Source organism: Mobula birostris, chromosome 26, assembly GCF_030028105.1.
Source record: "Mobula birostris isolate sMobBir1 chromosome 26, sMobBir1.hap1, whole genome shotgun sequence".
Taxonomy (NCBI): Eukaryota; Metazoa; Chordata; class Chondrichthyes; order Myliobatiformes; family Myliobatidae; genus Mobula; species Mobula birostris.
The window spans coordinates 49,053,771-49,068,968 of NC_092395.1; the positions used below are offsets into that span (position 1 = coordinate 49,053,771).

General features: G+C 43.6%; 1 protein-coding gene across 10 annotated transcripts in view; it reads right to left on the minus strand.

Moving 5' to 3' along the window:
- The window catches only part of eps15l1a (epidermal growth factor receptor pathway substrate 15-like 1a), a 475,482-nt gene that overhangs the window by 407,211 nt on the left and 53,073 nt on the right, over positions 1–15,198 (minus strand). For all 10 annotated transcript variants that reach the window (XM_072244311.1, XM_072244309.1, XM_072244310.1 and 7 more), the window contains exons 2-3: positions 11,541–11,582; positions 7,605–7,694 (exon numbers count right to left, since the gene is read on the minus strand). In XM_072244311.1, coding sequence (XP_072100412.1) covers positions 7,605–7,694; positions 11,541–11,582 — 132 coding nt within the window. The remainder of the gene's footprint in view (positions 1–7,604; positions 7,695–11,540; positions 11,583–15,198) is intronic.

The following is a 15,198-nucleotide window of genomic DNA, read 5'->3' on the forward strand; positions in this document are numbered from 1 at the left end:
GCAGAGCAAGTGAAGCAGCCATTGTTGGAGTGGACAGATTCAGAGTGGTGATTTTCAGGTTTTTGCTCTTCCAGACTTCAGCAACAAGGGGCTTCAGTCAGAGAAAGCAAAAAGAAAATTCTCCAGGTAGAGTTTGTTTTTTAACTCTCCCTTCTTTACACTTGCTCCATTGGGACAGTGGAAATGCCAGGCAGGATAGCGGAATGCTCCGCTTAAGAGATATGGGAAGGCAGGGAGATCTCCAGTATCCCTGACGGCTACAACTGCAAGAAATGCATCCAGCTGCAGCTTGTAACATTCTGCATTAAGGAGTTGGAGCTGGAAATGGATGATCTCCAGATCATACAGAAAGCTAAAGGGGTGATAGATAGGAAATATAGTGAGGTAGTTACACCCACAGTGCAGGACACAGGAAACTGGGTCACAGTCAGGAAGGGGAAAGGGGTTAAGGAGCCAGTGAAGAGCACCTCTGTGGCCACCCTTCCCCCAACAACAGGTGTACCACTTTGGATACTGTTGGCAGGAATAACCCAGCAGATGGAAGTCACACTGGTAGGGTCTCTGGAACTGAGCCTGGCCCTGTGACTTAGAAGGGAAGTGGGGAGAAGAGGTGAGCTGTGGTGATCAGGAATTCCATAACACCACAAGACACAGGAGCAGAATTCAATTCACCCCAGTGAGTCTGCTCTGCCATTCCATCATGGCTGATCCCAGATCCCACTCAAGTCCATACACCTGTCTTCTCACCATATCTTTTGATGCCCTGCCCACTAAGGAAAGTATCAACCTCCGCTTTAAATATACCCACAGACTTGGCCTCCACTGCAGTCCCGAGTCAGAGCATTCCACAGATTCACTACTCTCTGGCTTAAAAAATTACTCATTACCTCTAGTCGCCCCCCTCGATTTTGAGGCTGTACCCTCTAGTTCTGGATACTCCCACCATAGGAAACATCCTCTCCATATCCAACTTATCTAGTCCTTTCAACATTTGGTAGGTTTCAATGAGATCCCCCCCCCCCACCACAACATTCTTCTAAATTCCAGTGAGTACAGGCCCAAATCTGCCAAATTCTCCTCATATGTTAACCCCTTCATTCCCAAAATCATCCTTGTGAACTTCCTCTGGACTCTCTCCAATAACAATACATCCTTTCTGAGACGTGTGTCCAAAACTGTTGACAATACTCCAAGTATCATAAAGCCTCCTTGTTTTATATTCTATTCCCCCTTGAAATAAATGCCAACACTACATTAGCCTTCTTTACCTTCTTTACCTATAAATTAACTTTCTGGGAGTCTTGCATAAGGACTCCTAAATCCCTCTGCACTTCTGATGTTTAAACCTTCTCCTCATTTAGATAATAGTCTGCACTATTGTTCCTTTCATCAAAATGCATCATTATATTTCCCAACTCTGTATTCCATCTGCCAATTTTTTGCCCATTCTTCCAATTTGCCCAAGTCCTGCTGCAATCGCATTGCTTCCTCAGCACGCCACCTATCTTTGTATCATCTGCAAACTTTGCAACAAAGCCATCAATTCCATTACCCAAATCATTGACAAACAATGTAAAAAGTAGTGACCCCTGAGGAACACCACTAGTCACTGACAGCTAATCAGAAATGGCACCCTTTACTCCCACTCGCTGCTTCCTGCCTGTCAGCTTTTCCTCTGTCCATGCCAGTACCTTTCCTGTAACACCATCAGATTTTTATCTTGTTAAGCAGCTTCACGAGTGGCACCTTATCAAATATCTTCTGAAAATCCAAGTCAATTGCATCCACTGCCTCTCCTTTGTCCACCCTGCTGGTTACTTCCTCGAAGAACTCTTGACAGATTTGTCAGCAAGATTTCCCTTTACAGAAACCATGCTGACTTTGACTTACTTTATCATTGGTCTCTAAGTACCCTGAAACCTCATTCCTAATAATAGACTCCAACACTTTCCCAACCACTGAGGTTAGGCTAACTGGCCTATAATTTCCTTTCTTTTACCTTCCTCCATTCTTAAAGAGTGGAGGTGGAGTGACACTTGCACTCTTCCAGTCCTCCAGAACCATGCCAGAATCAAGTGATTCTTGAAAGGTCATGATCAATGCATCCATTATTTCTTCAGCAACCTCTCTCAGGTCTCTGCGATTTAGTCCATCTGGTCCAGATGACTTATCACCTTTAGCCCTTTGAATTTGCCTAGCACTTTTTCCTTTGTAATAACAATGGCATTCACTCCTGCTCCCTGACACTCACGGACCTCTGGCACACTGCTAGTGTCTACCACAGTGAAGCAAAGTACTCATTAACTTCATCTGCCATTTCTTTGTCTCCACTACTACCTCACCAGCATCATTTCAAGTGGTCCAATATCAACTCTCACTTCCTTTTTACTCTTTATATAACTGAAAAAAACTAAGTATCCTGGTTTATATTATTGTCTAGTTTGCCCTCATATTTCATCTCTTCCCTTTCTATAGCTTTATTAGTTGTCTTTTGTTGCATTTTAAAAGCTTCCCAATCATCCAACTTCTCACTCACTTTTGCTACATTATATGCCCTTTCCTTGGATTTATGCAGTCACCAACTTCCCTTGTCAACCACGGTTGCCTACCCCTGCCATTTCAGAACAACTTCTTCCGTGGGACACAACTATCCTGTGCCATGTGAACTATTCCCAGAAACGTCAGCTACCTCTGCTCTGCTATCATCCCCGTCAGTACCTTCCTCCAATCCACCTGGGCAAGCTCCTCTCCCATGCCTCTGTAATTCACTTTATTGCACTGTAATACTGATACATGGGACTTGTGCTTCTCCCCATCAATCATATTATGATCACTGTCTCCCAAGGGTTCCTTTATGTTACGCTCCCTAATAAGATCTGAGCAATTACACAACACCCAATCTAAGATGGCCTTGCCCTGAGTAGACTCTGGCACAAGCTGCTCTGAAAAGCCATCTCATCGGCATTCAGCAAATTTCCTGTCATGCAATCCAACACCAATCTGATTTTCCAATCCCCTTGAATACTGAATTCCCCATTACAATTGTGACATTACCGTTATTACATGCCATTTCCAACTCCCTTTACAATCTCAACCCCGCATCTTGGCTACTATTTGGAGGCCTTCATATGATTCCCATAATGTTTTTTTAAACCCTTGCAGTTTCTTAACTCCACCCACATCACCTCTGGTCCACGTAAGTACCAATGACATGGGTAGGATGAGTGATGATGTTCAGCATAGGGAATTCTGGTAGTTAAGTGCCAAGTTAAAGGGCAGGACCCTGAAGGTTGTATTCTCAAGCTTGCTACCCATGCCACGTGCTAATGAGGCCAGAACTAGGAAGATTATACAGTTTAATACATGAATAAGGAGTTGGTGTAGGAGGGAAGGTATGATTTTTAAATCAATGCATTCTCTTCCAGGGAAGGTGGGACCTGTACAGAAGATATGGTTTGCACCCAAACTGGAGAGGCACTAATATCCCAGCAAGAAGGTTTGCTAATGCAGCACAGTGGGGTTTAAACTAGAGTTGCAAGGGAATTGGGAACTAGAGTGCCAGAACAGTTAGTGGAGAGATTGTGGAAACAGATGTTGGTAAGACCTCAGACAAAGTCAGGAATCAAAAGGTTGAGCATGGTGTGACTAGTGTCCTGAGCTGCATATATAAGAAGTGCAAGGGAACACTTAAGAAAGAAATCAGGAGGGCTAAAGACGCCATGAATTTGCACTAGCAGACAAGCTGAAAGAGAATCCCAGGGATCCTACGGATATTTATTAAAACACAGGTTTTAAGATGGAACTACTAAAGATGTGCTACAGCTTACTGGTATATCACAAGGCAAGAGATTCAACTAAAAACTATACTTATAACATATTTCCTGAAGCAAATTATGGTGAACTATTGCCACAGATGGTGAGATATGTTACGAGCAAAAGGATTGCAAAGGACAAATTGGTCCTCTAGAAGACCAGATTGTTCTGCTGTTTAAAAAAGGTTCTAAACGTAAACCAGGAAATTATAGGCCGGTGAGCCTGACATCAATTGTGGTTAAGTTACTGGAAGGTATTCTAAGGAACCAGATATATAAGTATTTGGACAGACATGATTGACATGTATTTGGATAGAATGATTAAGGATAGTCAGCATGGTAGACCATGTCAATTACAGAGTTTTTCAAGGAAGTTACTAAGAAAGTTGATGAAGGCAAAGCAGTGGATGTTGCCTACATGGATTTTAGCAAGACATATGACAACGTCCCACCTGGGAGGTTGACCAAGAAGGTTCATTTGCTCAGCATTCAAGATGAGGCAGTAAATTGAATTAGGCATTAGCTCTGTCGGAGAAGCCACAGAGTGGTAGTGGATGGTTGCCTCTCTGTGTCACACGGATCGGTGCTGGGTCCTTTGTTGCTTGTAATCTACATCAATGATCTGGGTGTTAACTGAATCAGCAAATTTATGGATGACTCCAAGACTTGGGGCGTAGTGGACAGCAAAGAAGGCTAACATGGCTTGCAGAAGGCTCTGCATCAACTGAAAAAATGGGCTGAGAAAAGGCAGATGGAATTTAATACAGAAAAGTGTGAGGTTTTGCACTTCAGTAGGACCAACCAGGGCAGTCTTACATGGAGAACGGAGAACATTGAGGAGTGTGGTACAACCAAGGGATGTGGGAATACAGCTCCATAATTCATTGAAAGTGCTGTCACATGTAGATAGGGTCGTAAAGAAAGCTTTTGGCACATTGACCTTCATAAATCAATGTATGAGTACTGGAGATGGGATGTTATGTTGAAGTTGTACAAGATGTTGGTGAGGTCTAATTTGGAGTACTGAGTACAGTTTCCTTGTTTTCAGGAAAGATGTAAACAAGGCTAAGACATTACAGAGAAAATTTTCAAGAATGCTGCTGGGTCTGGAAGACCCAAGTTATAAGGATAGCTTGAATAGGTTAGGACTGTATTCCTTAGAACATAGAAGATTGAGAGGAAATTTGATAGGGGTATACAAGATTATGAACGGTGTAGATAGGGCAAATGCACAGGCTTTTTCCACTGAGGTTGCATGGAACCAGAGGTCATGGGTTAAAGGTGAAAGGTAAACAGTTTATGGGGAATTATTCCCTTTTCTCAGTTCAATCACCTGTTCCCAGGATGCAGCTTTCTTTTCCAGGACATTAGAGATGCCCTCCTTCTTCAAAGAACAGGGTTTCCCTTCCCCCAACGTTAATGCTGGCCTCACCCACATCTCCTCCAAATCCACTTGTCCTTACCTACCACCCCACGAGCTTCCGAATACAAAACATCATCCTCCGCAACTTCCATCAACTCTAAGCATATCTTTACCTCGCCACCCCATCCACTGGGATCACTCCCTCCGTGATTCCCTTGTCCATTCATCTCTCCCCACTAATCTCCCTTCCGACGCATATCCCTACAAGCGGACTATGTGCTATACCTGCCCATTCATCTCCTCCCTTTCATCAAATCAGGGTCCCAAACAAACTTCCAGGTGAGGCAGCACTTCACCTGCGAATCTGCCAGGGTCGTCTATTGTGTCTGGTGCTCCCAATGCGGCCTTCTCTACATTGGTGAGACCCATCGTAAAAGCGTCAGTACTAATTCATCAAGAATCTCTGCTCCATCCACCAAAAGCGGAACTTCCCGGTAGCCAAAAATTTTAATTCCCATTCCACCATGTTGTGCTGCAGCTACCCCCAGAGTGGAGGAGCAACACCTTATATTCCAAATGTGTAGCCTCCAACCTGGGGAAAAAAAAAATTCCCTCCTCCTCCCCACTCTGGCCTCTTACCTCTCCTCACCTGCCTATCACCTCCCCTGGGTCCCCTTCTCCTTCCCTTTCTTCTATGGACTACTTTCCTCTCCTATCAAATTCCTTCTTCTCCAGCCCTTTATCTAGGCTGCCTAAGACTTTTGCACAGTACTGTAGATGTCACCATATACAACGTTAAGATTTGTTTACTTGCAGGCATACACAGTAAATCCAAGAAACACAACAGAATCAACGAATGACAGCACCCAACAGAACGGACAAACAATTAATGTGCAAATGATAATAAACTGTGCAAATGATAATAAACTGTGCAGGTGCAAAAGAAAAAAAATTGATAGATTGTTCAATAGCTAAGAAATAAATATCAAGAGCATGAGATAAAGAGTTCTTGAAAGTGAGTCCATAAGTTGTGGGACCAGGTCAGCGAAGGGCAGAGTGAAGTTATCCTCTCTTGTTAAAGAGCCTGATTTTTGAGGGGGTAATAACTGTTCATGAACCTGGGTCCTGAGGATTCTGTACCTTCTTCCTGATGGCAGCAGCATGAAAAGAGCATGGCCTGGGTTGAGGGAGTCCTTGATGATGGATGCCACTTTCATGTGACAGCACTCTGTGTATATGTGCTCAATAGTGGAGAGGACTTTACCCATGACAGACTGGGTCATATCTACTATCTTTTTCATCCAAGAGCATTAGTGTTTCCATATTTTCCATACATTGATCAGCTACTTTAAGTAGATAAAATAGGGATGCTTAGAACAGAAATATCAATCAATTTGCATCTGCAGCATTTGCATGGTTGATGGCATAGAAATAACACTCGCATTAGTGCAAAAGAATACTGTCAAAGCTACCATTGACCAAGAGGTACCAAAGGAGAAATGTGAGACATTAGTCAGTGGAGAAATATTCTGTCCAAATTTCCAAGAACTCTGAAATTTCTGCAGTGCACATAATTAAACATCTGTGACTTGCTTGCCCTACAATTATTAGCCATATTTTCAGTTACACAGGTCTTCATCTATAATTTACTGCCTTAAGCTTTTCCCCACTCCCTTACTCACTTGGATAAATGGCCTCTTTCCTAAATGCTGTTGACAAGCATGAGGCAAAAACTCCAAGTACAGAATTTTGTTTTTGTGACCAACTGTTGCAGAAGTTCATACATCTCTAAAATCAGGGCAATTCTAAAACTACCAACAAGCTCATTAGAAATGTGAAGTTGCTTAGAATTGAAATAATTACTTTTAAAATTCTTCTTTCCCCTACCACATTACAGAATCCCAATTCAATTAATTTCATGCCATTTCAGATCAGTATAGTATCAGAGAGATGTTTCACCAGGGTAAATCTGGAGAATCTCAGTAAAACTGAGCACTGCCACTAGACATCACATGGAGTCCAATGATGGAGCATAATAGCAGATGCAACAATACTTTAATAAGTCCCACACACCTAGGACTTGGCTTCAATGCAAATGGGTTGAATGTTGGTAGTTCCTTTTCCGAACTCTTAATGTTGTTCTATTCTCCCAGATAAGCTGGATCAACCTTTACCAACTCAATGCATGTAAAGACAAGCCAAATAAAATTTGTATCATAATACAAATAAATCCCCATCATTAATTTGTCAACACTGGACACAAATTCAAAAATATGTTTAAATACCAGTTATAATATTGTCATGTTGAAGTCCCACCGTACACAATTTTTCAAGAGTATCTAAATTAGCATATGAAAGCATCTTAAATGCTCCATTCATTGTTTTAATACTTTACACAGACAGACAGTCTTTTTATTGCAAGTAATTACCTTTCCTAAGATAGCATCAGACAGTCTAGATTTCTTCAGAAACAGTGCTGCCTCGTTGGGCCCAACTTTTCCTGTATGAGCTGGATCCACCTAAACAAAACAAGATCATTCAGCACAAATCAGTATGCATCAGTCATGTGCTAGTCAAGTATTATTTGTCTCCAGGTAACCTGTCAAGTTAAACAAAAAAAAAATCAGAATACAAAGTTCAAACTCAAAATTCTAAGTAAGTTTATTATCAAAGTACAAACATGTCACCATATACAATCCCAAGATTCATTTTCTTGTGGACATACTCAATAAATCCTTAATAGAACAATAACTGTAATAGAACCAATGAAAGCCCACACCTTGGGTGTTCAATCAGTGTGCAAAAGACAACAAACCATGCAATACAAAAAGAAAGAAATAAAAATAATAAGTAACAAAGCAATAACTATCAAGAACATGAGTTGAAAACTCCTTGAAAGTAAGCCCATATGTTGTGGGAGACAGAGATAGAACGCAAGATAGAACATGAGATGAAAGAGACTTTGAATGTGGGAACATTTCAATAATGGGGCAAGTGAAATAGAGAGAGGTTATCCCTTATGCAGAGCCTGATGCAGAGGGGTAATAACTGCTCTTGAATCTGGTCGTGAGAGTTATGAGGCTCCTGTACCTTCTTCCTGACAGCAGCAATAAGAGAGCATGAACTGGGTGATGGGGGTCCCTAATAATGTATGTTGCTTTCCTGCAACGGTGTGCTCAATGGTGCGGACGACTTTATCCGTGATGGACTGGGCCATATCCACTATTTTTTGCAGCCTTTTCCATTCAAGAGCATCAGTGTTTCCTGTCAAAGGGTCTCAGCCCAAAATGTCAACTATACTTTTTTCCTTAGATGCTGCCCAGCCTGCTGAGTTCCTCCAACATTTTGTCTGTGTTGCTTGGTGTTTCCTTACCAGGCTGTATTGCAGCCAGTCAATATACTCTCTATTACACATCTATAGGAGTTTGTCAAAGTTTCAGATATTATACTGAATCTTCGCAAACTCCTAAAAAAGTAGAGGCGATGCCATGCCTTCTTTGTAATTGGCCTTATGTGCTGGGCCCAGGACAGGTCCTCTGAAAATGGTAACACTGAGGAATTTAAAGTTGCCGACCCTCTCCACCTCTGATCCTCTTACGAGGACTGGCTCATGAACCTCTGGTTTCCTCCTCCTGAAGTCAATAATCAGTTCCTTGGTCTTGCTGACATTGAGTAAGAGGTTGTTGGTATGGCACCCTCAGCTAGATTTTCAATCTCCCTCCTATATGCTGATTTGTCATCACCTTTAATTTTACCTACGACTGTGGTGATGTCAGCAAACTTGAATATGGCATTGGAGCTGTGCTCAGGCACACAGTCATAAGTGTAGAGCAGGAGGTTAAGCATACAGCCTTGATGGATATGGAGATTGTGGAGGAGATGTAATTGCCAATTCAAACTGACTGGTGTCTTCAAGTGAGGAAATCGAAAATCCAATTGCACAAGGAGATATTGAGGCCAAGGTCTTGAAGTTTATTGATTAGTTTTGAGGGGATGATGGTATTGAATGCTGACCTGTACTTGATAAAGAGCACCCTGTTGTAGCCTGATGTTTGTAGCTTTGCTGTCCAGATATTCTAGGGTTAAGTGAAGAGCCAATGAAATGGCATCTGCTGTGGACCTGTTGATCTGGGAGGCAAATTGGAGCAGATCCCAGTTGTTTCTCAGTCAGGAATTGATCAGTTTCATCAACAACACATTAATAAATACACATTTTAAAGTGAATTTAAGCTTCATCCTTGACTCAGTAAAAGCACTCAGCCAAGTCTGAAGAATGTGGCTCCAAGGACTTAAGCACATAACCTCCATAAGCAGGCAATTCACACGCTGCAAGGTGATTGCTGCACCAATGGAGAAGCCATCCCTTTTAAGTTGGGCACTTTTAAAAATTTCATGGCACTATTTAAAGAAGGAGAAGAGTGCTATCCAAATGTCTCTGAGCAATAGGTATGTGAAATGACAAGGTCATTATTTTAATGTTATTTGTAGGTGATAAATTTCCATTGAGTGTCACCAAATATCTGTAAATTATTTCCTTTTAAAGGCACAAATACAAGACTAGTAGTTAAAGTAGCCAGGTGGGTTGGGAAGAAGAAAGCAGTATGATGAATAAGAAAAGCTTGAAGGCTAAAATGGGAAAGAACAAGGTATTTTAAAACAATTACTGTAAATTTCTCATACGTGTCTAGAAAAAATGATGTGAGGTAAGCAATACTACCTCTAAGGTGTGGGCACATGTGTGCACACATCATTGCTACTAGCACACAAAGGAATTTAAACTGTGCACAAAAGGTTGTCACCCTTTAACTCACTGGCATTTAAGTATATTTCACAATTGTACACAATCACGTTTATTTTCCCAAGTTCTGACGCAGACAATGTTGACGACATGGATTTTCCAATGATTCGTCTGCAGATTTTAAAACTAGCTTATTTATACTACTTTCATTGAAGAAATTTTTGATTCACTATGTTGAATTCCAAAGAAGCAAAGGCATGAAGAGCAAAAGAACTGTTAGTTCATTTAAGCTGGAATGGCTTAATGACCATTTCAAGCAATGAACAACATACTGGACTTGGTAGCTTATTATCCTTAGAACTATTTCAGGTTTACTTCCATTTAAAAATTCAGTGCGCACACCAGTCATACAAATTAGAGGGAACATTGCAGGTAAGACTAGGGAGGACTTGGGTAAAAAGCTCCAAAGGCAAAACTAAAGAACATATAGCATTATGGCAAACAACAACTAGAAACACTTGCAGTGAAGGAGTGTGATGGAAGGATACTTTTATTTAGGCAAAGCATTACAAGGAATATCAGCATAAATAGAGAGATGAGGCAATGACTGAAACATGGACTTGTCCATCATTAACAGCATAAGAGCTAAACACTGACAAAACATTAATAATTAGTCATGTGGGAACTGGGGTCCAGGAAAGTTAATGAGGAATGCAAGAACTGGGGCCCAGGTGAGAAGAAAAAGAACAAGAGAACTTAGGCCCTGGTGAATGGATGGGGAACCAAATACCAGACCATTGAGATTTCCAGGTAGTTGGGTAAGGATTATTGAAATTTTACTTATTTGTTAAATGATGAGAGATTGGATGGTGGTGATGTTCAAGGTGAACGAAGTATGTTTGTGCACAAGTTATTGAAGGCCAATGGGCAGGTGCAACTGGCAACTAAGAGGAGAAATAGTAGGTTAATCTTTAATACAAGAACATTTGAATACAAGAGGAAGGAAGTCTCAATGTAATCGTAAACAACCTTGGTGACTCTGCACCCGAATACTGTTAAAAAATCCTTTACTGATATACAAATACACTTGCTATGGAGACCCAGTCATTGTGGTCTCTGAAAATACAGATCAATAAATTTTGGTATATTCATCCAATCCATGGCAGATAGCTTGAGAAAATGGCCGTAAGGAAGAAGATCAGCCTTACTCTCAATCAAAGCATACCAGGCAAAAAAGCCTATTTATTTTTCAAATTGTGAAGATCACAGATGGTTTGAATCCATTTCTAATGGCAAACTGTTTGGTACATGCAAGACACAAACTGAAAAAAAAATAGCAAATTAAAAATAATTTTTGTTTTGTTTTGGACTGTGACTTGTGAACAGGTTGGAAGTAATCTAAGCTGAAAGTCAATTGTAACATTCTAAAGGAAACTGCATAAACATCTGAAGGAAAGACAGAATGCAAAAATAAAAAGCAGGATGGGCTTTAGTTAGATACATATACCAAATGACCTCCTTCTATACTATGCAATCACATGGTACAACAAATTTAAGACCACAATACTTCAGACATAGCTTAAGGTAGCTTCAACAACAGATCGATGACAAAAGTAAAGGTGCTCACCTGCCTGTAGTATGTTTCATACATTGGGTTTCCACTTGAAAGCTATGAATGAAAGAAGAATACTAATTAAAATGTCTTTTTATAAACATTTATCAGAGCTTTAAATAATAATTAACTACTGATTTATACTGATCTATACTCATCTCTGACAAAGGTGGAAAGCAAGTTGCAGCTGCTCAATAAGATTCAATTCAAGATTCAAAGATTCAAAAAACTTTATTGTCATTCTAACCATACATCAGCTCTGCAGGGCAGAATGAGACAGCGTTTCTCAGGGGCAGTGCAATAACATAACAAACGCAACACTAAATAATAAACATAACAATAAATAGTAAAACACAACAGCCAAATGTCAGTTAAAATCAGTTATAAGTGTCCAGTGCAAGTCAAAAGTGTCCGAAGCAGAGTCAGGTGGAGCAGCTATTTAGCAGTCTGACTGCCTGTGGGAGGAAGCTGTTTAGTAGCCTTGTGGTTTTAGTTTTGATGCTCCTGTAATGTTTGCCTGATGGCAGAAGAACAAGTAGTTCATGGAGAGGGTGTGAGGGGTCTTTGATGATGTACCGTGTCTTCTGGAGGCATTGACTCTGAAAGAGGTCTTGGACAGAAGGCAGGGAGACCCCAATAACCTTCTCTGCTCCCCTAACCACCCTCTGCAAGGCTTTTTTGTCAACAGCACTGTAGCTGGAGTACCAGGTTGTGATACAAAAGGTCAGTACACTCTCAACCACGCCTCTGTAGAATGTAGTTAAGATGTTACTGGGGAGTGATGCTTGTTTAAGCTTCCTCAGAAAGTACAATCTCTGCTGGGCCCATTTCACAATCCCAGTGGTGTTCCTGGACCAGGTGAGATTGTCCGAGATCTGCACCCCAAGGAACTTGATGTTTTCCACTTTCTCCACTGTGGAGCCGCTGATGCTGAGGGGTGTGTGCTCAGGCTGAGACCGTCTGAAATCGACGATCATCTCCTTGGTATTGCACAAACTGGATACTATTCCAAAAGGAAAACAGAAAATGGGTAGATACCATCTATAAATGATGGCATCTACCCATATGCCATCTATAAATCTGCTAACAAGACAATTAGTGTTGGCAGAATTTCAGATGGTGACGAGAAGGCATGCGGAAGCGAAATAAATCAGCTGGTTGAGTGGTGGAACAGCAACAACCTTGCACGCAATGTCAGTAAGATCCAAGAATTGATTTTGTACTTCAGGAAGGGTAAGATAAGGGCACACACACCAGTCCTCATCGAGGGACCAGTAGTGAAAAGAGTGAGCAATTTCAAGATCTTGTGTGTCAACAGCTCTGTGGACCTAACCTGGGCCCAGCGTATCAATACAGTTACAAAGAAGACAAGCAACAGCCATATTTCATTAGGAGTTTGAGGAGATCTGATATGTCACCAAAGACGCTCTTATAGCGATGCGCTACACACAGAGCTAGAAATAACAACACACAGTCTATAAGTCGCACTCGAGACTCGTTTATTCAAACTTCGCGGCACTGGCTTTTAAGCAGTTCCCTTCCAGCCCTCTCCGGGCAGAAATGGCGTCAGAGGTCTCTCCCCGCACGCGGGCTATTTTGTGAGCCGGTTCGCTTGTGTAGAAAGTGGGTCGCCATGTAACACCCCCCCAGAACCGCTGATACACCCCAATGTCTACAGTCTGGATCAGTCTCTGTTTGAGTGGTCTGCCTCTGCGCCGCGGTGCCTGAACTTCGACCGGCTGCGTCAAGTCCACATGGGCCGGTTTGAGGTGGTCCACCGTGAAAACCTCCTCTTTCCCCCCAATGTCCAGAACGTACATGGATCCTTTGTTACTGATCACCTTGAATGGCCCCTCGTATGGCCGCTGTAGCGGTGCCCGGTGTGCCCCCCTTCATATGAACGCAAACTTATAGTTCTGCAGGTCTTTAGGTACGTAGGTCGGGATCTGTCTGTACTGTGAAGTCTGTACGGGGGCCAGGTTGCCGAACCTTTCGCGTAGTCTGTCCAGGACTGCTGCGGGTTGTTCCTCTTGCCCCCTTGAGGCTGGTATGACCAGGGGTGTGCTGTACACCAGCTCCGCCGACGAGGTGTGCAGATCCTCTTTGGGTGCCGTGCGGATTCCAAGCAGGACCCAGGGAAGCTCGTCCACCCAGTTAGGCCCTTTCAGGCGGACCATGAGAGCCGACTTTAAGCGACGGTGGAAGCGCTCCACTAGTCCATTCGACTGTGGGTGGTAGGCAGTTGTATGGTGTAATTGTGTTCCCAACAGGCTGGCCACAACCGACCACAGGCTGGAGGGGAACTGGGCACCTCTGTCGGAGGTAATGTGGGCTGGTATCCCGAAGCGTGCTACCCAGGTTGCAATCAGCGCTCCGGCGCAGGAATCGGACGTGGTGTCATTGAGCGGGACTGCCTCTAGCCATCTCATGAACCGGTCTACCATAGTTAGGAGGTACCACGCTCCTCGCGACACTGGCAGGGGCCCCACGATATCCACATGAATGTGGTTGAACCTCCGGCGGGGGGGGGGGGGTTTGAACTGCTGTGGTGGGGCTTTGGTGTGCCGCTGCACCTTGGTTGTTTGGCACTGCGTGCACGTTTTGGCCTATTCGCTGACCTGTTTGCGAAGTCCGTGCCACACGAACTTGCTGGAGACCATCCAGACAGTTGTCCTGATAGATGGGTGCACCAGTTGTCCTGATAGACGTATATGGAGTTGAAAACTCGCTGCCGCCAGGCTGCTGGGACGATGGGGCGAGATAGCCATGTCACACAGGAGGGTCCTCTCACCTGGGCCTACAAGGAAGTCTTGCAGCTGCAAACCCAAGACTGCGGTCCTGTAGCTGGGCATCTCGTCGTCTGCCTGCTGCGCCTCCGCCAGTGCTGCATAGTCCACCCCCTGGGACAGGGCCTGGATGGCTGGTCTGGAGAGTGCGTCTGCCACGATATTGTCCTTTCCCAAGACATGCTTGATGTTCATCGTGTACTCGGAGATGTTGGACAGATGTCGCTACTGGCGGGCCGACCAGGGATCGGATACCTTTGTGAACGCGAAGGTCAACGGTTTGTGGTCCGTGAACGCGGGGAATGGCCGGCATTCTAAGAAGTAACGGAAATGCTGGATTGCCAGATATAATGCCAACAGCTCCCGGTCAAAGGCACTGTACTTGAGTTTGGGTGGCCATAGGTGCCTGCTGACGAACGCCAGGGGTTGCCAGCGCCGCTCGATAAGTTGCTCCAGCACCCCACCAACTGCTGTTGGATGCGTCCACTGTGAGGGCGGTTGGAACGTCCATTCTGGGGTGCACCAGCATTGCAGCGTCTGCCAAGGCTTCCTTGGCTTTAACGAAAGCGGCTGCAGCCTCTCCGTCCCAAGTAATGTCCTTGCCTTTACCCAACATCAGGGTGAACAACGGGCGCATGATACGGGCTGCTGAAGGAAGGAAGCGGTGGTAGAAGTTCACCATACCAATGAACTCCTGCAGGCCTTTGACTGTGTTGGGCCGGGCGAAGTGGCGGATCGCGTCTACCTTGGCAGGCAGAGGTGTTGCCCCGTCTTTGGTAATCCTGTGGCCCAGGAAGTCGATGGTGTCGAGTCCGAACTGACATTAGGCCAGGTTGATCGTGAGGCCAAGATCACTCAGGCAGGAGTAGAGCTGGCGGAGGCGGGAC